Here is a 25,881-nt window from a genome sequence, read left to right on the forward strand (position 1 = left end):
ATGATGCACACTGCTGGACATTACAATTTTTTTTTTTTTGGAGACAGTGTCTCACTCTGTCTCCCAGGCTAGAGTGCAGTGGCATGATCTCGGCTTACTGCAACCTCCACCTCTCAATTCAAGCAATTCTCCTGCCTCAGCCTCCTGAGTGGCTGGAATTACAGGCGTGTGCTACCATGCCTGGCTAATTTTTTGCATTTTTAGTAGAGATGGGGTTTCACTATGTTGGCCAGGCTCGTCTCAAACTCCTGACCTCATGATCAGCCCACCTTGGCCTCCCAAAGTGCTGGGATTACAGGCATGAACCGCAGCACCCAGCCATGTTTTTTAAATATAAATTTCACATCCTTACTTCTATCCTTTTAAGAACATTTCAAAGATGCTGAAACTGAACTTAGGGAGCTCCCTGAATTCTCGGAAACTTGAGCTTCTCAACTGCTTTAATGTCCCTTTTATCTTTTCTTCCACAATGTGACCCCCTCGATGACTGTCCATAAAGAGCTCCATGTGGCCACAGCCCTGATTCTGCATGAGCTGCAGTATCTGTCCTGACAGTACCTCCTCTGCAGGTGGCACCTGCCCACCTTCAGTGTCCTGTCTTTCTTCCTGTACTTTTTTTTTTTTTTTTTGAGACAGAGTCTCGCTCTGTCACCCAGACTAGAGTGCAGTGGTACGATCTTGGCTCACTGCAACCTCTACAACCTGAGTTCAAGCAATTCTCCTGCCTCAGTCTCCTGAGTACCTGGGATTACAGGCACACGCCACCATGCCTGGCTAATTATTTTGCATTTTTAGTAGAGATGGGGTTTTACCATGTTGGCCAGGCTGGTCTTGAACTCCTGACCTCAGGTGATCCACCTGCCTTGGCCTCCCAAAGTGTTGAGATTACAGACATGAGCCACTGCACCCAGTCACTTCCTTTACTTCTTAGTCATGTTCTTCATCAAGTATCATCTCCTTTCTGCCCCACCCACACCACCCACGCTGATTCTTCTCAGTGGAGAGTCTTTCCACAAAGAAGTATTGCCAGTTAATGGAGAAACAGAGGAGGGGCTTTAACAGGCAAAACTGACTGAGACGGAATAGTTCTCCCTATACTTTTTTGTGCTTTTTGTAAATAGAATATCCAGTCATACACTGCCTAACAATGGACTGCATATATGATGGTTTTGCCATAAGATTTTAATGGAACTGAAAGATTTCCATTGCCTGGTGATCTCCTAGCCCTGCTCCCTCCCAGGACAGAGCAGTACTCACATGTTTGTGGCAGTCCTGATGTAAGGCAGATGTACTATGCTGCCAGTCACAGAAAAGACTAGCACATAGTTGACAGTGAGAATTAATGACTGTCGTACTAGTTTATGCATTTACAATGGTATACTTTCTACTGTTATTGCAGAGTGTACTCCATCAGCTTATAAAAAACACAAAAGTTAACTGTAAACAGCCCCCGGCAGGTCCTTCAGGTGGTATCCAGAAGAAGGAATTGTGATCATTGGACATGACAGCTTCATTCATGCGTGTCCTTGCCCCTGAAGACTTTCCAGTGGGACAAGATGTGGAGGTGGAAAACAGTGATATTGATGCTGACGTTGTGCAGGCCTAGGCTAGTGCGTGTGTTCATGTTTTAGTTTATAACAAAAAGGTTTAAAAAGTAAAAAGAACAATAGAAAAAAGCTTATAAGATAAAAATATGAAGAAAAATCACTTTTATACAACTGCACTATGTGTTTGTGTCTTAAACTGAGTATTATCACAAAAGAGTCACAAGTTAAAACATGTAACACAGTAGGCCAGGCATGGTGGCTCACACCTGCAATATCAGCACTTTGAGAGGCTGAGGTGGGTGGATCACATGGTCAAGAGATCACGACCATCCTGGCCAATACGGTGAAACCCCATGTCTACTAAAAATACAAAAGTTAGCGGGGTGTGGTGGCGGGCGCCTGTAGTCCTAGCTAGTTGGGAGGTTGAGGCAAGAGAATGGCGTGAACCTGGGAGGCGGAGCTTGCAGTGAGCTGAGATCGCACCACTGCACTCCAGTCTAGGTGACAGAGTGAGACTCCATCTCCACAGAAAAACAAAACAGAGCAACAACAACAAAAAATTAGCTGGGTGTGGTGGCACGCGCCTATAGTCCTAGCTACTTGGGAGGCTGAGACAGGAGAATTGCTTGAACCCAGGAGGTGGAGGTTGCAGTGAGCTGAGATGACACCACTGCACTGCAGCCCTGCACCTGGAGACAGAGTGAGACTCCATCAAAAAAAAAAAAAAAAAAAAAGTTGTAACAAAGTAAAAATGTGTCAGTAAGTTAAGGTTAATTTATTATTGAAAAAAGAAAAAGAATAAATTTATTGTGGCCCAAGGATTCAGTGTTTCTAAGGTCTACAGGAGTGTACAGACATGTCCTAGGCCCTCACCTTCACTCACCACTTACTCACTGACTCACGCAGAGCACCTCCCACCCTGCCAGCTCCATTCATAGGGAATAAGTACCCTATATGAATGAGACATTTTCTGTTTTTCATACCGTATTTTTTCTGCTCCTTTTCTATGTTTAGATATACTTAGATATACAAACACTTACCACTGTGTTACAATTGCCTACAATATTCATTCCAGTCACATGCCATTTGGGTTCAGAGTCTGGGAGCCCTGGGCTGTACCATAAAGCCCAGGTATATCAGGCTGCACCATCTGGGTGTGTGTAAGGGCACTCTATGATGTTCGCACAACCACTAAATTGCCTAAAGATGCATTTCTCAGACTGCATCCTGTCCTTAAAAGACAAGTGACTTCACCTTGGCCCACCTCTGTCCTCTCCCACCCACAGGGTTGGCTTCTCTCTGCAGAACGAGGAGCTCTTTACTCCCAACTTCATGTCATCTCACGATTTCAACGTTTACCAGCATCTTTGGGTTTCTCATTACAGTCATGCGGTTTTGAAGGGAAGGGGAGAGGCCTTATTGATTTTATTTTGTATGACTGGACCCAACACAAGGTAGAAGCTATCTCTGTTGAATGGATTAAATTGAGGCTAACAAGCCAGTCTCTAGGGATATATGGACATTACCTCATTAATAGTCTACTAAACCAATCAAGTTAACCACTGCTCATCAGAGAATAGATTAACAATTAAAAATAGAGAGTCGTAACATAGGCTCTAAAGGGAATTTGGGGGTTGAGTGATATTTATGACTTAAAAACTAAATAGTTAATTTATGTATTTGATATGTGCCTGTTACTATTTATGCTAATAACATCTGTTATTTGTCTTAGCATATTTTAATCTCAAGGATCCCATGTTTATTTTTCATTCTCTTTTGAAATATGCTTTATGAATTATGTGTCATCAAATGGAAGGAGAAACTGGAGTACATTAAGGGAAAAAAATCACATAGTCAATAAGAAGCAGAGACAAATCCATAGCCCGTGTGTTTTGATAAACAACTGCTCATTTCTAGTTTCCACATTTAGTTATCTTCATTCCTTGTAGCATATTGATAATTTTATTTATAGTTATTACAGTATTGCTGCAATGGTTTTATTATTTCTCCATTGTAGGTCAGCTCCAGTGAGAGCAGAGGCACCTGTCTCTTGTTATATGAAAATGTAAAGAATTGTACTTAGAGATTGTGTAGAGACCAGGGAGTAAATCTGGTGTTCTTTTCAGTAAGAATTGCTTTCAGCTGGGTGCAGTGGCTCACGCCGGTAATCCCAGCGCTTTGGGAGACCAAGGCGAGTGGATCACAAGGTCAGGAGTTCGACACCAGCCTGGCCAAAATAGGGAAACCCTGTTTATACTGAAAATACAAAAATTAGCCAGTCATGGTGGCGTGCAGCTGTAGTTCCAGCTACTCGGGAGGCTGAGGCAGAAGAATCTCTTGAACCTTAGAGGCGGAGGTTGCAGTGAACTGAGATCGCACCACTGCACTCCAGCCTGGGTGAGAGCGCGAGACTCCTTCTCAAAAAACTAAAGATAAATAAAAATAAAACTTTCTATTAAGTGGTGTTATTGAATCATTTTTTAAATGGTGAAGAAATGAGAGAAACCACAGGCACATTATGTTTTATTGTGAAAAGAATCAAGCCCAAAAGTAGGTGAACACACAGCATGGGAGTAGCTAGAGCCCCCTAGATAACTCTCGCTATTCTCTTCGTCAAGAGATAAATGCTATCACATTGATGCCCTTGGATACCACAAGCAATAAAGCTACACACTCAGGTTATGCCTGTGTGTCCAAGGGCACTGATGCTATGTTGCTCTCCTGATAGAGAGTAGAGTGGAGAGATGTCTAGGGACCTCTAGCTATTCCCTTCCTGTATGTCCACATGCTTTTTGTCTTCTTTGATTCGTTTTCTTGCTTACTATTTTATTTTTCATCATTTATATACTTTATAAACTTCACATACTTACAAAGTTAGTGCAGATGCATGCACTGATCTCTCGGCTGGTGTCCCATGTGATACTGGCTCTCCTCTTTAGCACATCTTCATTTCTATGATCCTTCTCATGTTTTCCATGATATGTTGACATCTTCTGCCTTTTCAGCAATGCTAAGAGATCTATTATATATTGAGCATTGAAAATCCAGATCTTAGAATTCGGAGCGTCACCCCCTGAGGTACCTGTTCTGTGCTACTTCCAGGCCACACTATATGAAATGGACCTTTCGTGTCTGCAGCCTTCCTCCCTCTGTCCTTTCCTTTCACTTTCTAACACTGACCAGCCAGAAATTCTATGCATGTCTATGCTTCCAATCTTACTTGACTGAGCATAGTTCATGTCTACATATTTTCTATCTCCTCACAAGACTGTAAGCCCCATAAAGAGAAGAACTTTGTTTTATTCACTATCACATTTCCAGTGTTCAGTATAGAGCTTGCCTCAAAGAAAGCATTCGGCCATTATTTACTAAGTCATTTAATTTTGCTTTCGTATCAGGAATGCATTTACATTTACAGGTTTTAAGGCAACAATAAATACTGATTCAATATGCAAAATTTTGATTTATAAGTAAACTTGTAAGAATGTAATTATTCCCAATAAAAAAAGCTGCTGTTTCTTTGCAACATATACTGTATTGAGCACTAAGCTCTGACCATTTGCTAGATCATTTATGTACAACTAGAAGAAAAAATGGAAAATATAGACATCATTGGATTATGATTGTTATTCCTTTTTCCCATCAACTAAAAAATTTACTAATAGAAGAAGCGTTTGCAAAGTTAGAATCAAGCCCATATATCAGAGTTTTTTTTTTTTTTTTAAGAGAATTCGGAAACTATAATGAATACAAGAGGGAATTTTAAAAACATTCAAGCTGGTTTCTTATTGAAAAAAAAATCCCCCTTTTGTGACATAATCCCTTTCCACTCCATGTCCCTAGGTGGAAGACAAAGAACTGTCTTTTATTTTTTGAAACTCAAGCATGATCTTATTTCTTGAACCAGTGTTTGTTTCTGTAAGTGATTTTTTTACTCTCTTGCCTAGTGGAGAAAACAGTAAGGCGGAGGAGGACAAAGTGGGGAGAAACAGTAAAGTGCTGGAGGACAAAGTGGGCTCGAGCACTCGGTCCAGGTTTGTCATATAAAAAAAGCAGGCTTTGGCTCGCAGGCCTTTCCTGACATGCTGCATTTGAGTCTGCAGCACGTAAGTATCCTGCCATGGTCCAAAGTGTTTTTACAACTGAAAAAAAATTTAAGGAACCTAACATATTCCTATGCCTGTAGGTTTTGGAGGAGGATTCATGGTTACTAGGAAACTGAACTAGACTAGGAAAAATATTTGCCAACGATTACTGCTCTTTCAAAGGGCATCAGCCGCATTTTTAAGAACTACTTGAGAAATTCCACAACCGATAACATCCCATTGACACTTCTTGAAGCCTTTAGGTCACTTTGAAAAATGAACACTGTGAATGTTTCAGATAATATTTATGTGGCTAAACCTGCTTCTGATAAACAAGTCACCAAATGGGACTGGTGGAATGTCCTCCCTCTCTCTTCCATGGTCTTTTCAATATCTGCAGTAGAAAACTAAGGTTTTCATCACAACAAAATATCCATTTAAATAGTCTTCTGAGAAAATAGGTGATTGTTACTTAAGCCTATATTAATGTATTAGCTTCACAATGCAAAAAGATAGTTGATGAATTATCAATAAAAAGCCCACTTGGTTGTGATCATCAGATATGACATCTTGGGGACTATTTGAATCTAAAGGTCTTCAAAATGACCATCTGTAATACTTTTTCTGTGTTTTTTTTTTTTTTTTTTTAATTCTTCATCTGTAAAAGAATGGGTTGAAATAGGAGATGGGATTATTTCTTCCATACATTAGAGATAAAACACTCTGTGCCTCCTAGTCATGTGTTTGCCGTATTCTACTCTAGAATAAGAGTCTGCAAAAAATTCATGGCTCTGTTCAGGCGTGTCAACAACTTTTGAGGCTAAGGGAAGCCTGTGAGATAATCATCAGTGATATGCAAAAGAGTTTAGGAACAATATTAAAGCAGTGAATGTTCAATAACCAACCAGTGCATTGATTTGGGGGCCATTCTCCCTGCTCCCTAATTTTTCTAATTCCTTTAAAAATGCTTCAGAATCTCGGGTGATTTATTTAGTTTTCCTCTATGCCTCCCCCAGAAATGTGTTGAAGGGAAGAAGAGAGTCAGTGTTCACTGATCTGCCCCAGAGAGAGAAAGTGATCTGGTTTTCCTGGAGGCTCTAAACTGTGCCATTAAACACACTCCAGTTACCCCGAAGGTTCTGGTTTAATAGGTCAGGAAGATGGACCAGGCATAAGGATTTTTAAAGAGAATGTTTAATTGTGATAAAATACACATAATATAAAATTTAGCATCCTGACCATTTTAAGTGTACAGTTCAATGGTATTAACACATTCACGTGGTCATACAACCATGACCACTATCCATCTCCAGAATTCTTTTCATCCTGAAAAACTGAAACTCCATACCCATAAAGCCATAACTTCCCGTCCTCCCCAACCCACATCTCCTGGCAGCCACCATTGTACTTCCTGTCCCTGTGAACGTGATCACTATAGACAGAATGTCCTACCACACCGTCTCTGATCTGTGAACACTAACTCTCTCCTTCAACACATTTCTGGTGAAGACGTAGGGGGAAGCAAAATGAATCACCTGATTCAGAATCCCAGTTTTCAAACGAATTGGAAAAATCAGGGAGCAGGGAGAATGGCCCCCAAATCAATGCACTGGTTGTTATTCAATGCTCACTGGTTTAATATTGTACCTATAGTTGGTAAGTCTTCTGCATATTACTGATGATTTCACAGGCTTCCTTTAGTCTTAAAGTTTGTTGACACCCCTAAAGAGAGTCATGAAAATTTTGCAAAATCTTATTCTAAGGTAGATGACGGTGACTAGTGTAGGTAATTCAGCGTTAGGACTTTTATAAGCGCCTCCTGTGATTCTGATGTGCAAGCGAGGTTGGTAACCATTGGCCTACCTGGTGTTTGTCATCCATGATATGAGAAGAGATAGGTGACTAAACACAGATGGGCTTGCTTTTAAAAACCTGTTTGATAGCATAAATGTCATCTGATAAGGTGTATGGAAACCTCATCATTGGAAAACACTTTCAGTATCTGCTGTCTTCTACAGCTCCTGTATGTCTGCAGAAGCTGGAAGAATACGGGCAGCTGATTTGTTTCCCCACAGTGAAAATGCTACCAAACCTTGGCCTCCTTCAAATAATGTTCTGGGAAAAATTATAAAGATGCGAGGCCAGTGAGCAGCTCCCATGAACAGGAATCCAACAGACACCGTGATGCAATGCTGGTGGATCTCAGAAACCAGAGGCAAACCTACATCTAGCAGCGATATGCAGGAGTCATGGAGCTTTGTAGCATGTATGACCTGGTATCAAGCTTGCTGCCACAAGATCATGGGGTATGAATGAAGAATGTCCAATCACAGCTGATTTGTGCACATAGAGATCAGTGCAGAAACCCCCTTGGAATAGTTCTTTACATTTCTTGACATTGCAATCAATTCCTTCCTCTGTATCCACATTTTCAATCAGATAGCAAAACCATTTTTTTCTTTACTGTATTGAAATCATTTAATTAATAAAATATTGTGTTCGAAATATTGCATACCATGTACACGAATGTTGCAAAACATTCATGGTAGAAAAATGACTGCTATTTATGATTGAATCCGGTGATAGAGTGGGAATAGAGGTGGGTTCTGTGGATCCCTCAGTAAGATTACTGCCCCTGCAGACTTTCGCTTTAGACCAGAGCAATGGTTTTCTGTCTCTTATCATCTCAGGTCACCAGTGGTTTTCCACTGCCATCAGCAATAATACTTGCTTGGCATCGTAAAGAATATAGTGGCAAGCTGGGCAAGTAAATGGGAGCACCCTATCCCCAGGATGACATTTCATAGTCCCTGGAGGGTAGCCTGTGGCAATTTGAAGAGGTCCCTTTTCCAGTCAACCCTGGGTGATTCTGATACACTTGACCCTTGCTGAGAACTGCGGTTTAGAGACCTCTTAAGTTTCTGTATTCATATTCTAGGGGAAATAGAGTAGCTACTTAGATGGTTTCTCAATTTAACTAGGATCTAAAGGTAATAAATCCACCCACTCCACCCTTCAACAGCATTAAATGCCCTTTGGCACCAAATTCTAAATGTTATGAGGAATTTAACCTACACTTCCCATTTATACTAGTGGGGAGGAAAAGGAGAAAAAGAGAAAGGCAGATACCTGGAAAGATTTGGGAAGTGATGACCTGTCAGTTTTCAGCTTGCTGATGCCACCTGCAGTTGTGTGTGTGTGTGTTAAATTAATTCCTCACTCTCTTTACCTGCTAAACTTTTGTTAAGTGTTCGGCAAGCATTCAGAACCAGCTCTACCCTTAGTGATAAGCTGAGGAGGTGCCCTTTATGGTGGTCCATCTGTCCTGCCCTCACAATGATGCTTCCAGGAGCTTGCCATGTATACGAATTGTAGAGATCAACACTCTTGCTTTGAGACATCCTGCTGTGCTGAAATGTAGCTACCTCTGGAAGGGGAAGGTGGTCAACCATCTCACTCCATCATACCTTCTTTTGTATGAAAGAGTTTGTCAGATCTGTTGCTCCCAGCAGATTTTTGATGAAAGACAGGAGGAAAGAAGTGGGAGTTGCCTGTGCCAAGCGGGAAGGACCACCTGGTGAAAGAAGAGAGGAGCGCAAGGTAGAGGTTGGCGCCAATCTGGGCATGCAACAGATACTCAAAGGAAAATGGAGATATGGTTAAAGGCGTAAAACTGCAGTTACATAGGATGAATAAACCTAGGGATCTGATGTATGGCATGAGGCTGTGGTTAATTAACAATGCGGTGTTGTGGTTAACAATGCTGTGTTGGGGTTAATAATGCTGTGTTGGGGTTACTAATGCTGAGGTGAGATTAATAATGCTGTGTTGCATCCTGGAATTTGCTCAGAGGGTAGATCTCAGGTGTACTCAGCACAGGCATATACAAAGGAGTAATCATTTCACTATGTTTATCATTTACGACCTTTAAATATGTACAGTGTCCCCCATCACACACTCTCACACACATATGCACACACACACGCACACACCCGTGCACACACCCACAAACACCCACGGACACGTACACTCATGTGCACACACGCACAGACACCATGCACACACACTCATGCACACCCGTGTACACACACACTGGCTCATGCATACCTGTGCACACACACACCGGCACACACGCATGCGCGCACACGCACACACGCACAACCACACATGCACACTCACCCATGCACACACACATCTGCACACACCTGCGTGTGCACACACACCGGCGCATGCACACCTGTGCACGTGGACACACACACGCACATACTTGTGGGCACGAAGATGCACACCCGTGCACACACACCTGCGCCCCTGCACACGCGCGCACACACACCCGCGTGCACATGCACACACACACACATTCACGCACACTCACACTCTCACACATTCATGCACACTCACTCTCACACATTCACACACACCCGCACACACACCCACATGCACACAGATACACACCCGTGGACATACACACCCGCACACCTGCACACACCCGCACACACACAGTCACACTCTCACACACTCACACACATTCACACGCACCTGCACACACACCCACGTGCACACAGATACACACCCGTGGACATACACACCTGCACACCTGCACACACACTCGGACAGTCACACTCACACATTCACACGCGCACACACACACAACACACTGACACACACACTGACACACACACATACAGCAGTAAGCAATTGCAATCCAATGTCAGCTTTTTTTTTTTTTTTGAGGCAGAGTCTTGCTCTGTCACCCAGGCTGGAGTGCAGTGGCCCAAGCTCAGCTCACTGCAACCTCTACTTCCCAAGTTCAAGTGATTCTCCTGCCTCAGCCTCCTGAGTAGCTGGGATTACAGGCACACTCCACCACGTCCAGTTAATTTTTGTATTTTTAGTAGATGTGGGATTTCACCATGTTGGTCAGGCTGGTCTCGAACTCCTGACCTTGTGATCCACCCACCTCAACCTCCCCAAGTACTGGGATTACAGGCGTGAGTCACCACACCTGGCCCAATTTCAGCTTTACTTTGCTTTGTATCTGCTGTTCTCAAAAGAAGGGGAAGAAAAATCGCAAATCACTACCTGGGCCATTTCTAGGGAGGTTTAGCATCCAAGGCAACCCTTCATCTGCTGATTAGTTATTTCATTTCCTTAACAAAACGAGCAAGCCCTCAGGAACTGTGCTGAGCTCTTGGGATAAGGACACATAAAAGAAGGAACAACAGAAAAGGCCTGCTGTGTTGTAGACAGAGCGTTGAGGAAGGCTCAGGGGAGACGTTGCAGCCAGGGCTTGGAGGATGGGAAGGAAAGGATCTCGTCACTTGAGCCCAGGGGCCGTCGGTCCCAGAAGGAGGAAGAGCGTGTCCAAAAATGATGAGGGAAAATCTTTCCCTGCCTCTCTCTCCTAGAGACTGACGTGAGCATTAAGGGCTAGATCTAAATGATAAGAAGTTAAAGCAAACACACCAGCCATCAAATGCATAACTACCTAGAGGAAATTAGATGTGAGGAAGCCGGGCAGGTCTGTTGTTCTGGGGATGTTTACAGCTGGATTTCATGCATCTACACAGCACAGTATAATTGTAGCATCAACTTGCCTAGACACTCTCTTTTCTGATATCCGCAGGATCCCTTTTCTCAGATTGGCTTGATCCTACTTACTTTGTTAAGTGTGTTAGGAAATACATGATTTTATTTCTAGGAATGACACAAGATTAATATAAGGTAGAGAAAAACAAACTATATTAAGAAGAAAGTATTTTATTGGGCCGAAGTAGGGCAAATGATAAAGAGAGAACATATACAAAGAAAAATTTTTAATGTACTTTTTAAATATATTTTAAGTTCTGGGGTACATGTGCACAACGTGCAGGTTTGTTATGTATGTATACAGGTGCCATGTTGGTGTGCTCCACCCATCAACTCATCATTTACATTAGGTATTTCTCCTAATACTATCCCTTCCCCCTCCCCTGACCCCCCGACAGGCCCTGGTGTGTGATGTTCCCCTCCCTGTGTCCGTGTATTCTCATTGTTCAACTCCCACTTATGAGTGAGAATATGCGATATTTGGTTTTATCTTCTTGTGTTGCTTTGCTGAGAATGATGGCTTCCAGTTTCATCCATGTCCCTGCAAAGGACATGAACTTATCCTTTTTTATGGCTGCATAGTATTCCACAGTGTGTATGTGCTGGACAAAGACATTTTAAGAATTGTGTTTAGAGTTGTAAGAAGTATGGTAGGGAAATAACAATTCTTGGCCTCAGTACCTTGCATTGTGGTGAGAAAAACATGTGACTCATGTTTTATCTCAGCTGCATTTTATTTACAACTATCTAGTAGCCTGGTGACCTTGTGAAGATAACGTCTCTAGGTCTTGGGGCTTGCACTGAAAGTTGATCACCTGATCATAGTTCCCTACTTTATTTGGGATTCCCTAGAAATCAGCTTAAGACAATGGGTTTAGGGGCAGTTTAATTCCAGTGAAGTGAGAGTGAGAGAAATTGGAACCTGACAGAGGTGCCAAATGGGCTGGGAAGCTGTGCTCAGCTTCAGAATCAGCCCAGGGAGTCGCTGTGTCTCACCGGTGCTTCTAGACAGCCTGGGTGTACCCCTGGGGCTGTTTACCATGAGCCCTCTCAGCCCGTGTCCCCCTCTCAAAGTATGACCCCTGGGGCATTGCTTTCCCCTCATTTTGGGCATCCCACATGTCTGCTGCAGAAGCCACAGCCTCAGCAGGCTCAGTGCAGCCAGCGTTTGGGTGAGGTGGCTCTGTTTTCTCAGCCAATATCTTGCAGGCCTCCTGGCGCTGGGTGTCATCAGCACCTGGGTTCTGGATTCATGGCCCCAGAAACCGAGTGAGCCATTGCACCAAGAAAGGCAGGCAGAAGGTGTGCTGCTGAGAGGGGCACTTGGAAACAGTCCTGTTTGCTGAGCGCTTGCGCTGGGCTGACTTCTCTAGGGGGCAAGTATGTTCACGTCTTTTAGTGTCCTATAAACGTGCTTCTGGATCTCATGTGATGACCACTATGCATATATGCTTGTATATGTGAGCACGTGTGTGTTTGTGTGTGCACTTAATTATAGCAGTGTTTTCTTCTCCTGCCCACCCTCCTGGCTTTTGCTCTGGGTGGTGCTCAGTAAGCCTGGATACTGTGGTTGCTGGTCAATTACAAGCAACCAGGTGTGAAGGATAAATCAAAAAATTGCAAAGTTTTGCCTAGTGTAGATATAAGCCCAGAAGGAAATATTTGCTGAACAGTCTCTGTGTATTTAGGATTATTTACTGATCAACCACTGATTTAAGTGATCAATTTCAAAGTAACAAAAAAAAGAAAGCCCGTTTGAATCCAGCATCCTATGATGCTGAGCAGAGGGCCCTCTGAGTCTCTTGTTCTCATCTGTGATTTGAGATTGAGGCACCTCCATTGCTGACTCATCATGGAGGCCCCACATACCTGCCCTGACCTGAGTGGTTAGTAATTTATGTCACTTCCCTGCACGCTCTACCTGGTTAGCTCCAGCCGCTGCCTGGGCGTGTTCATAAAATAAAACAAACTCATGTCTGCTGCTATTGTGTTGGGCACGTGCATGATGGAGGCGTGAGCTGGACACTGGTGCAGGCTGCCAGGGCTCTGCTTGCTTCTCCTCCCATCTCTCTGCCTCCAACACTCTTCACTGTTTCCTCACTCAAGCTACAGAGCAAAGAGCATGATGCACAAAACACCTTTTGGTCTAGAGTTTGAAGAGTCTCCTCCGGCTTCCTAAGCCCACGTGGAAAACAGGCACTGACGTTGCTGTCCTTAAAGCCCTGATAACTTGTCAGGAAGGAGGCAAAGGGGCTTTCACCTTGGATCTCATGGAGACACAAAAGAGAAGATGGGAGAGGGGCTTGCGGGCAAAGCTCCTTCCCAAGCCATAATTCCCCTCAGTCTCGGCTGCATCCAAACCCTCTTCCAGGTTCCCACAGTGTGCACACAGCTTCTGCCTTTGTATAGACAGGTGGGTGAGCATGAGGATTTAATTTTTCTACTTCACATGACGAAGTACGCTTGTTTAGTAAACGGCAGGTTTCCATGAACTTATAACATACTTGGAAATTTTAAATTAAATTCCCTCACACAAAAATTCATGCCTCATTGTCAGTGCCATGCTTCTGAGAGCTAGTCACAGCTGGAAATTGCCAATCACTCCAAGCCCCTTGCAAGAGTATTACTGTTGCTTACACCCTGGCAGCATCCTATATTTTGATTGTCATTAAGGGATCTTTGTTGGGCTATTGCTAACACACAGTATCTAAAAATCACATAAAATATTAGTTTCCTTTCTTTCCCTAGGCTAGAGAGATCCATCTACTCTCTGATGCATTTTTAGTGGTGCTAAATTGCCTTAAGGCTTGAAGAAATGAGTCTAAAAATTGCCGCTATAAAAAGAAAAAATGACCCAGAAATGACACATTATGTGTGAAAATCAAAAGGGTAATAAAAGGCATTTCAATATCCACAGCAGACGCACATTCATCTCTCGGATGATGGCATTTTCTAGAATGCCGAGCAAGGCATGCAATGAGACAGCGTCCCCCTAGCGTCTGGCTGGCTTGCCTGCAAATGGTCTTCACAACCTTCCTGGTCTTCACAGCCTTCCTGGTCTTGTTTATTAGGTTTGGGTCCCTAAGGGGCATCCCTCAGCAGAGACCATCTGGTGAAGTATCCAGGCTCCTGTCTGAGTGGTGTAAAAGCTCCCTTGTAGGAGAACCATGAGTGGTGTAAAAGCTCCCTTGTAGGAGAACCATGAGTGGTGTAAAAGCTCCCTTGTAGGAGAACCAGAGAGGATACCTAAAACATTTGTTTTAAAATAGAGGTGAATGCTCCCAAGGGCGCATGTGCCGCGTGGATGCTGAGAGATTCCACCCAGAGGCCGGGTACTGTTTTTCCTCCTAAAGCCTTCCAGCTCAGAGGCTGCTTCTACACCTAGGAGATGTTCTGAATCCCTGCTTCTGTCTCCTGGTCTGTGCTCTCACTAGTGCCACAGCCACAGGTATTGACTGCAAGGCTACCAGAAGCTCCATGCATAGTACTGGAGGCTGTGAGAAATTTCAAGGTGAAGGAAACACAGCGGTTCCCTCAGAGATTGACGCCTTCCCGAGTGGCCTCTTCTCCCAAGCCTCCCACTCTTCCATGCTGCTAGGCTTTGTGTTAATATCCTCAGACTAAACCTGAGATGGAGCAATAAAGGAACTGTTATGTACCTCAGAAGTGAGAGAAGGGAGGTGAAGTGGAGGGAGAGGGTATAAACCTAAGTCATTGTGTCTACTAGGGAAGGACAGGGTGCAACATCAAAGCAGGAAGGTAGGAGATAGATCCATGGTATTGGAAATAACCTTTGAACAACTCTGTTCTGGACAAACCAAGTTATATTCAATTCTCTGAACATACCTCAGCTTTGTTACCAACAGGGTTTTGCTGTGGTGATTTTTTAATCTAGAACACATATACTCATTTTGGAAAAAAAAGAAAATACATTCTATGGATCTCTCAAGTCCCAACCCAAATTTCAGTTTCCAATGTAAGTTATTCTTATCTTTTTACTAAAGGCAAAATCAGTTCTTTTTTTATTAATAGTCCCATAGCAATTTAGATTTACTTAATACATTGACCAGGAGCTGTTTGATGAAGTATCTCTTACACCAGCAGCTCATTAATATGGCTCAGGGCTTGCTTGCCTCAGGTCTGGTGCATTTGGGGATGGCCGTAAATGATTGCCAAACCCCTGTAGGTCCGGCATAGTGGAGGCCCATGGAGAAGAGCGAGGAATGAGGGGGTGGATTTGGTTGCTGCACTGTTTCTCTATTTCATTTTACCTGCAAACTGACATATATAGCCACGGGAAAGTGGCTTTGCCTTACTCATTCACTCAACTTCTGTTTGTTGAGTGTCTGTGATGTGTCTGGCACTCTAGGAGGCCCTGGGGACACTTGTGTGTGGCCTGAGACTTGAAGCCTGAGACTGAGCTCAAGATGCTGAGAAATATTAGAGGTGTTCTGGTTGGTTTTTCTTCTCTCATTCCTTTTCTTGAATCAAATGTCACTCTATTGTTCTAAAGTTAGAAAAATACCGTCGTCTTTCTAATAGAGTTCCCAGGAAACTTTTTAGCACCTTGCTCAGGAAACTCCCCATATAACTGATTCTATGTATTGGGAAAAAGCAATGTTTTAATGTGAAAATCAAGTAAGATGGAGGACGGCAGGGCAAGAAAAATACAGAGAAAGAGAGAAGGAGATAGGGAGAAAGAGATGGCAAAGATGGGAGAATGACCCACATATAATAAGAATAGCAATATTATTTGCAAAGTAAGTTAAAATGGGTATATGAAGTTGAATTAATAAGTCTATAAATTCTGATGTGTAAAATGTAATTTTATTTGTACTGTGATTGGTAATTTCTTTTCTGAGATCCTCATTTTGTCGGAGTCAGAAAACTGTATTCATTCTTAAAAGAGTTAAAATTACTGATTTCCCAGTGAAGCAGGTTTAAAGTCAGCTCTGAACATCCCTTCACTCTCTTTCAAGGATGTTAAGGACTCGGGCTGTGGAGAGGGCATTTTGGCCTTGGCTAGAGCAGGCATCTCTTCTCCATCCTGCCTGTGCCACCCACTCCCGGTCATAACCTTCCGTACGCCTCTGCCCTGGAGGCAGGGGCACCTGGGGGTGCTCAGGGGCTTGACCTTCTCCATTGTGAGCTCCTCCCGCCTTCTCCAGACTCTGTGAAGCACTGGGAAACACAGGGGTGTGTCCATGAGGCCACAGCTGGGAATGAAGGGGCCCTGCATTACCCCTGGACACACAGACACAGTGCAAGGAGTTCTGTCTTCTTCCGTCTCCTCACCCAGCTTGAGTCTTGGTCCCAGGTCTGGTGGGGAAACACGACACTGGGCTTCCCCAGCCTCCATGCCACCGTCACGCTCATTACCACAGCTCCAGTGGTAAGTTCTGGCGGTAACCAGACCACTTTAAGCAGGACTCAGCTCCATTGCTTCTCACTGGGCAGGACCCTCCGGCCAGGGCTTCAAGCCACCCCTGCCTATATCCAAGCACAGGCCAAGAGTTCCGACTTCTCCTTGGGATGGAGCACCTGTGGGGAGGGGTGGGCCACCACCTTTGCTGTTTGGGCAACTCAGCCATTCCACACTGCGGGCTTAGTTTTATTTCTTATAGTGGAGAAGGAGGACACGGGAGAACGTACCATCCCATCTGTTACACATATTTCATGATGTACACCTGAAATACACACACAGACACACACACATACACACACACCCACTCACACACACACACACACACACACACACATACACAAACACACACATACGTGCATATACACACGGATGTGCGCACATGTGCACACACATGTAAACACGCAATGCACCCTTCAGCATTCGCCCTTCCCCCTGCTCACAGCCCTTGTTCCTCTTAAGCAAATACTTTTCTTCAAGCAACATTTCTAAGCCTTTGATCACGTTTGGCTGCAGCTACTGCCACCTGTGCCATCCATCTCCATTTTCCGAGAACAAATGTGACAAATCCCGGCTTGAACTTCACACTGAAGAAAAGATTTCCTTAAATTTTTGTGTTTTCTGCTGCTTGAGACTGAAAAACATTTTACCTAATGTATTTTTTCTTTTTGCTGAAGATGCAAAAATGCTTAAATGCCTACCTTCGGTACCTAATCATGTATATGTATATACACATACACACACACACACACACTTATGTATTTATGCCTTTTATATTTATGAATATTGAAGTGTACTGTTTGAATTGGATTTTTTTAACACAGAAAGATATATCTGTCTTTCCGTAGCTATCTATCCATCCATCTATGTATCTATCTATCCATCTATTTATATTTCTATCCATCTATCTGTCATCTATCAATCTATCTAGTTAACCAGATGGATATCTACCTACCTATCCATTCATCTATCTATCCATCTATGTATCTGTCTGTCTATTTGTCTGTCTAATCCTCCATCTTTCTGTCATCTGTCCATCTATTCATCTATCATCTATCTATCTGTCTAATATATTTAACTATCATCTATCCATCCATCTTTCATATATCTATCCATCTATCTTTCCATCCATTCATCTATCTATGCATCTATGTATCTGTCCATCTATTTATCTATCTAATCCATCTATTCCCCCATCCATCTATCATCTATCCATCTATTCATCTATCAATAATCTATTTATCTATCTAATATATCTATCTATCATCTATCCATCCATCTGTTATCTGTCTATCCATCTATCCATCTATCTCTTTATCTATCATCTGTCTCTCTGTTTATCTGTGTATCTGTCATCTATCTATCTATCATCTATCTATCTGTCTATCATCTATCTCTCATCTGTCTATTGGTTGCGTCAGCAGATTCAGTAGATGCTGAGCAGTGTGTGTTGAAAAGAAAAGTAGGAGACCCCTACCTATCCAGTCAGTAGATTAGTGTAATCTCCGGTAAATAGTGGACAGTTAAGTCTCACAGCTAAGTCAACCCATATCCTGTTTTGAACATTAGTTTAATCTTCGAGTCACCTCAAATTATTTTTCAAAAGTAGTTGTGATCTCAATGTTGAATAAGTTCACAAATAGCTATGCTGTATGACAACCAGATTTAGAAATTGCTTGTATTACTACTGAAGCATGTTTGAAAATAGTTTACCGACTTAGAAAGAGTATTTATGTTGTGGTAAAGTTAATTACATGGTGATAAATACAATGTCTTTAGAAATCAAACATGGAGCAATGTCAGAAGTGCTAAGCATTGAAGACGTGCAAAATGTATGTTTCCCTATTGTATTTCATTTAAAAATCAAAATTTTACTGCTTTAACTGTTCGAGTTAAATTTTGCTGTGTGGTATTTATTGTCAATGTACCATGTATCTTGATCTCACAAAAAATCAGTTCTCCAGTATTTCTTACAGTTACCAACTACTAACAGTTATATAAATTGTGCAACGTGATTAATCTACGGTGCACTAAAGTTACTTGCCAATAGAAAGGTACTGCTAGCTTTTTTTCCCTGGAATTTTCCTCTGAGACTTCTTTCCAGGAAACCAAATTAGATGATCTTATGTTATATCTGATATACGTTTCTTCAAACATAAGAATCATAAATCAGTGAAAACTTCATTTATTCTATATTTGAAGTTGAAAGCACACATAGCTTTTAAATTGAACTGATTCATGTGTTAGATAAAACGAGAGCAAAAGATTGAATTAATAAATTAGAATAGGGGTCTTATTTAGTTTGAACCTCAACTTGATTGATTCTCACGTGGAGGCGTCTCCTTGGCTGTGCTGCTGGAATGGTGTTTACCCACACTGGCTCTGTTTGCCGGCTGCAATCACATGAGGAGGTTGCTCCTGTTAATATTTGTAATGCTTTCAAATTAGAGAAGCCTCTATATTCTATTGGTGGCTATTTCCGATAGTCTGCGAAAAGGTTTCATGATCATAATGATGGAATGAGTTCTATACTGTACTCTCAATGTACTGAATATGAATGTGTGCAGAGATTTCTGGACTAGGTTGTGATAACAGATGATGATTGTGAAGTTCGGGAGCAATCCTCCACTCTCCACTGGAATCGGCTTTCAAAACTCTCCTCTGGTGGAAATCTGAGAAGAGTAAGAGCTGAGTTCAGGTCCTGGAGAGTGCACGTGACTACCTCGATGAGTGAGAAGGAAGGAACAGTCTAATAGAAGCAGCATAAATGTTTTTATTTTAACTTTTAAATTATAGAGTAGTAGAATCAGGAAAAAAATAATCATTTGAATATATAAAGAAAAATTTACTTGTGATAGTACCACTCAAAAATGGGTTGTGTCTATCGTCCTGATATTTAGATGTAAATATGGATAGAGAGATCATTGTTATTTTGAGTACATACAATTTTGGATTATTCTTTTTTCCTTTTCTATATTGCTACATATGTCCTTTTTATTTTTCTTTATTGCTACATACATTATATATTTGCCTTTTATAAAGCAACGTTATACTCTTTCAAATATATCCAAAAATCTTAGTCAAGCACAGTCCTATTGTTGGCCATTTGCGTGTCTTCCAAAGAATATCGCTGACCAGAAATTTCCTGTATTTTGGATGATAAACATATATTATATTGCCAGAAATGAAATCAATTAGTCAGAGTGGTGATATTTTCTTTTCTAAAATTGACAAAAACTATAGATATTTATGGTGTACATGACAGTCTGAAACACGAATACATTGTAAAATGGCCAAATCAAGCTAATTAACATACCCATTGCTTCACATATTTGTCATTTTTCATGGTGACAACTTTCAAAATCTCTCCAGGCAATTTTCAAGCATACAATATGCTGTTATTAACTACAGTCGCCATGCTGTACAGTAGATCTTCTGAGCTTTTTTCTCCTAATGAAATTGTGTATTGTTTGTTTCCTCTCCTTCCTCCAGTCCCTGGTATCCACACTCTGCTACTGTGAGTTCTGTTATTCCAGATTTCATGTAGAAATGAGACCATGCAGTACCTGTCTTTCTGTGCCTGGTTCATTTTCCTTTGCATAATTTCCCCCCGAGATCAACTGTGTTGTCACAAATGGCAAGATTTCCTCTTTTTTTTAAAAAAAGGCCTAATAGTATTTCATTGTGTACGCCCACACACACATGCGTGCGCACGCACACACACACACACACACACACACACCACATTTTCTTTATCCATTTCTCGGTCCAGTGTTGGACCGCATTGATTCCACGGCTTGGCTATTGCGAGTAATGCTGCAGTGACTATGGGAGTGCAGATCTCTCTTCGACGTATTGATTTCATTTCCTTCAGATATAGGATCAGAAGTGAAATTCTAGATCATGTAGTGGTTCTATTTTTAATTTTTTGAGGACCCCCTATAGTATTTTCTGTAATGAATATGCTAATTTACATATTTTACATTTCTAACAACAATGTACAAGGGTTCCCTTTTCTCCACATCCTCACCAACACTTACTATCTTTTGTCTTTTCTATAATAGCCATCTTAAAAGGTGTGAGTTGATATCTCACTGTGGTTTTAATTTGCATTTCCCTGATGATTAGTGACACGGGACACCTTTCCGTATACCTGTTGGCCATTTTTACGTCTTTTTTAAAGAAATGTCTATTCAGGTCTTTTGCCCGTATTTTACATGGATGATTTGTTCTCTTGTGATTTCCTTGTTTGAGTTCTTTGTATTTGTGGATATGAATTCATTACCAGATATTTTGTTCTCCAGTATTTCCTCCCATTCTGTAGGGTGTGTCGTCACTCTACTGCTTGTTTCCTTTCCTGTGCGTAAGGGTTTTAGTTTGATGTCGTCTCATTTGTCTATTTTTACCTGTGTTACTTGTGCTTTGGGGATTTAGGCTTATTGATTGTTTTCTTCTCAAAACAGAATACAGTTTGCTACTTATCCCTAAAGGAATATTGGTTGGATGTAGGGAAAAAATGCATGAAAAGAGAGAGGTTTTATAGGAACACAGAGCCCTCCACAACTGAGGAGTGATGTGCTGTGTACTGCAGTCATTGAAATACAGTGCTTGCTAAGTTGAAGCAGTGGCCCCCATCCCTCCCTTTCTGTTCGAACTCCCCTGGAACGTTACATTAAATATCAGGGGCTCAGGTTAAGGGCATCATTGAAAAAGTGGCCACACTCAAATTCCAACTCTTCCTGCCCGAGGACTCTCATGTCATTTTATTTATTTTCTTCATGGGGCATTGTGACACTTTTTTGTTTTCTCTCTGTTTGGTTTGGCTACTTTTTTCTTTCTTAACTATCAGGTTATCTCCATGATATTGGGGTTTTGTGCTATTCACTTCTGCTGCTTTGGTACTTAGAGTGTGACACATGGTAGATGTTCAATGAAAATATATCGAAAGAATGGTGAAAACTATGGATATTAAAATGTAGGTAAATAGAAAGAACTGGAGATTGACACCTGGAATAGAAAACACAAAGATATAGCAATTGTCTTTAAAAAAATTCTTAGATGGGGTTTAAACACAGATCAATGAGCAAAAACTATGGTGGCAGAATATGTCTACAATTACAGATGTCTTAAATAAGTGTTATGGCTAGCAATTAAAATGGGAATAATGACTGGGTTTTGTTTTTTATATTTTTCACATTTAAAATTAGTACCTATTATGTTCTTATGATGCTGGGTTTCTCAAAATTAGTTCCACAGAACTCTAGTTGTCCTAGATTCCTGGTGAAAAAAAGGACTTCCTAGACAGATAAACCTGGAAAAGTCTACATCCTTTGAATTCTCTTCATTATTTTCTAAAATAAGCTTTTGCATCTTAAGTTTTATTAAGATAAGACACCCCTTTAGAAAAGAAGAAAGGTGTTTAATTTTGTTGAACCTAGAATGTTCCCAATTGGTTTGACTCTGGTCTGATGGCTGTTGTAGACATCTATGGCAATTGCCAGAGAGTGTTTCATAGATGCCATGGGGGGATGCTGGTGCAATGTTCCTGGAAGGATATTTATTCTGATATTATAGATATGGATTTTTTTCTTTCACTAAGCAAGAAAGAAAAGCATCTATTTATGTTTCACCTATGTTGTCTCTATTATTAACTTCATTCATCCACACCAACAACTGTGCTTCTTTTCCTGCAAAGACTCCTTATTTCACTTATGTTTCCTCAACAACAGCCCAGGGTTTCTCAAACTAAAACCATGAGTAGAATTTCCTCTTGTAACAATGGGCTTGTCAGATAGTTAAATAAGACTACATTTAATTCAATGCCAGAAGCCAGGCTCAGAAGAAGTAACTGGGTGGTGTTCAAACCTGATCTCTGCCTCTCACACTTTTGAATGCAGCTGTCCAGTTGGTGTTCTATGACAGGGTTTTGTTAATGTTTGCAACTGTAAAGCTCCGTGTTTGCAGATGCAGCTCTGGAACCAGGACAATTTTTTCCCTAACTCCAGGCTGGATGGATTGCTTTCTTCTAAAACACGGTCGGGCTCAGTGGCTCATACCCGTAATCCTAGCACATTGGGAGGCTGAGGCGGGTGAATCACTTAAGGTCAGGAATTCAAGACCAGCCTGGCCAACATGGTGAAACCCCGTCTCCACTAAAAATACAAAAATTAGCCAGGCGTGGTTGTGCACACCTATAGTCCCAGCTACTTGGGAGGATGAGGCAGGAGAATCGCTTGAACCTGGGAGCCAGATGTTGCAGTGAGCTGAGATCATGCCACTGCACTCCAGCTTGGGTGACAGTGCGAGACTCCGTCTAAAAACAAAACAAACAAAAACACAACAACAAAAAGAAAGAAAAGTAAAACAAATCATTCTTTTCCTATAAGAATTTCTGAAATATAATATCACTAGCTTTCTTTTAAATATAATTAACATGTGTGATAGTAAAATAGGTTTTTTACTGAAATATTTTCTTAACCTAGACTTTTTTACTTCTTGTTTTTGTAAAATATTTATTCATGATGAATGACATCCAACTTCCTCTTGTTTTCACGGTACAAAATTTATTCACATTTGTTTTCCTATTAAAGCCACAACATTCAGTAAGGTCATTTTTGCTATTTATTTTCTATCTTAGTCGTGACAAGTTAAGGTTCATATGTTTGTTTAGCTGTGAAGGTGGAAGAACAGGAATCTGAACCCAAGTCTTTTGATTTTATAACCTTTGCTAAATCACAGGGTTGCCTCTATAAATAATACCAAATGGATTGCTTAATGTCTTATGCTGTTTTAACTGCACAACGTCGGAGCAGCCATTTTGCTGATTTTTTTTTTTTTCCTAAAGAAGTCTTCTGTGAATAATTTGGGGTTTTTGTTTTATTTTTTAACTGCTTAGGGTTGGTGCAAATGTACAGTTTTCTTGTGAGGACAATTACGTGCTCCAGGGATCTAAAAGCATCACCTGTCAGAGAGTTACAGAGACGCTCGCCGCTTGGAGTGACCACCGGCCCATCTGCCGAGGTAAGGCACCTGTGGTGGGGTAAAGCCTGGATTATCTCTTTCTTTAGGGTTGGCATTTTTTTTTCTGAATATATAATTTAAGCATGAAGCATTGTCTACAGGCAGAGTACAACTTGGTAGTAATGTATGTTTTCATAGTGATGTGGGTAATAACAGAAATCTTTCCTTGGAATTTGTTAAGAAGCTAACATTTCCAAGAATATTTTTGTGTTTTACATTTGAGGACAGATGTGAGCAAAGCCATGCATACTCACTATAAGTTGGTATCTATCTATATACACACACAGTGTGCATGTGTGTGAATATATGTTCCACAGCTGGACCTGCCAGAAAGGTTTCTGTGCACCCCGCAAATCTAAAAATGTTCACTTTCCCATTGCAGTGAGGTTGAATTTTTTAGGTATTAATTACATGTAGTAATAAAAGGAATTATTAGCCTGATTCCAAATCATCATTTTATTAGTAAATGACCTTTAATCTCTAACATAGTTAGCAGAGTAAAATATTCATCATTATTGTCATCATCATTTTCAAATAAAATGTATGTAGTCAGCAAATGTTAAATTGTTTATTGGTTACTGCTATGAAGTATATACAAATTCTTACCAGAATTACAGAAATCATATTGAAACCAGAAGAAAATTACTTTGGTTGTTTTAAAATGAAAAATAATATAAAATTAAAGAAATGCTAGGTTTGGAGGTTTTGTTTTTGAATTTGGGCCGTAAAATGATTTATGTAAACTGGTAGTTTTGGGAGGAAAAGCACTAGTTTGACTAAAAAGGAAAGCTTCATATGTAAGAATACCTTATCTTTCCATATAGTCTTTTCATGTGAATGGACTTAAACATTTTAAACTTTTAAGCATTTTAGTTGTATTTAAACAAAAGGCACAGGAATCATAGTGCCTGTGAAATTAACTAGTTGTCAAACATGTCACTGTTGTCATCTAAGCTAAGAATACTCTTTGGCACCATTTACTGTATCGTACCTGGTCCCTATAACCACTTGGGGCCAGTCACATGTAGGGGACACAGCTTTGCCGGACCCGTCCCGACAGGAAGGGCAGGGTGGGTATATGGCCCAGCTGACAGCAAGCTGTCACCTCTTAAATGGAGACCCTTCACAGAGTCAGCAGTCTCTGGTCAAGGAAGGGCACATGGCTGTCCCTTTCTTTTTGTCACTAGACGACTTTGATTGTACATTTTTCAATTCTAACATAAGACTCTTAAGCACTTCAAAGAACCGTACTAAAATTCATGTTCCCACTAGAGCTGGTGATGCACAAGCCTCCCAACTATACATGAGGAACGAGTCACATGGATTGTTTTTCCTTTAGGGGAAAAAAAATTCCTTTAATAGTTTTCTTGCTCTTATATCCCAGAAATAGACTTCATTATTTTTAAAGTTCACTTTTGACAAATAGTAAATGTACATTCTTTTAAATGTTACTTTTAAATCAATATTTTAGAGTAACTTAAATATTTGCCTTTATATTATTTGATTTTATAAGTTAACCCATGACATTGTCTTTCTTGGCCCTGACTCTCGTCTTAAACTCAAAGCCCTTTCTCAGTATCCTGTCCCAAACATATCACACACTCAGAGGTGCTTACGTCTTAGGAAACAGCTGCTCCATCCAGGCTGAAGGTGGAGACATTTCTCCCATCCTTCTCAACCCCCCAACTACTCATGCTTAGAGAGAATTAGAAGAGGATTCTTTTTGGTTTTCTGTTCTCATCGATTCAAGTGTCCCACTTGATCATATTTTGGAAGAGAACAAGAGGTCTCTCTTGCTTGGTGTGTTTGGTTTGGTTTCTGGAAGAGTTACTAGTAACCGCCAAGACTCTGCCTCTTCCTTTCAAGTCCACAGGCAAAGAGTGCCTGGCTTTATCCATCTTCTCTTCTCACTGACGATTCCCTTGTTTTACTTAAGTTAGATATACCTTGATCATCATTGAATCGTTCTTTAGTTCTTTTTAAGTTTATTACTTGTAATAAATTTAGTAAGAACTAAAAATGTATTTGAAGTAATAAACTTAATTTATTTTTCTGAAATAATAACTTACAGTGCTGGAAATAATTCCTAAGAAAGTGTTTTTACAGTGGATGGGTTTTACCAGTGTTGACTCAGACAAAGGCCATGCGCTCACATATTTTTGAGATAATCTTTTCTCCATCTTGGACTCCTGCTGAGACGTCAAAGGGACAATGCTCC

The 25,881-nt window shown here is 41.1% G+C and overlaps 1 protein-coding gene across 1 annotated transcript in view; it reads left to right on the forward strand.

The window, feature by feature from the left end:
* The window catches only part of CSMD1 (CUB and Sushi multiple domains 1), a 2,074,981-nt gene that overhangs the window by 1,416,588 nt on the left and 632,512 nt on the right, over positions 1-25,881 (forward strand). Inside the window, exon 9 of the mRNA XM_033177634.1 lies at positions 23,539-23,663. Coding sequence (XP_033033525.1) covers positions 23,539-23,663 — 125 coding nt within the window. The remainder of the gene's footprint in view (positions 1-23,538; positions 23,664-25,881) is intronic.

This window comes from Trachypithecus francoisi, unplaced genomic scaffold (genome assembly GCF_009764315.1).
Source record: "Trachypithecus francoisi isolate TF-2019V2 unplaced genomic scaffold, Tfra_2.0 Contig01558, whole genome shotgun sequence".
Lineage (NCBI taxonomy): Eukaryota > Metazoa > Chordata > Mammalia > Primates > Cercopithecidae > Trachypithecus > Trachypithecus francoisi.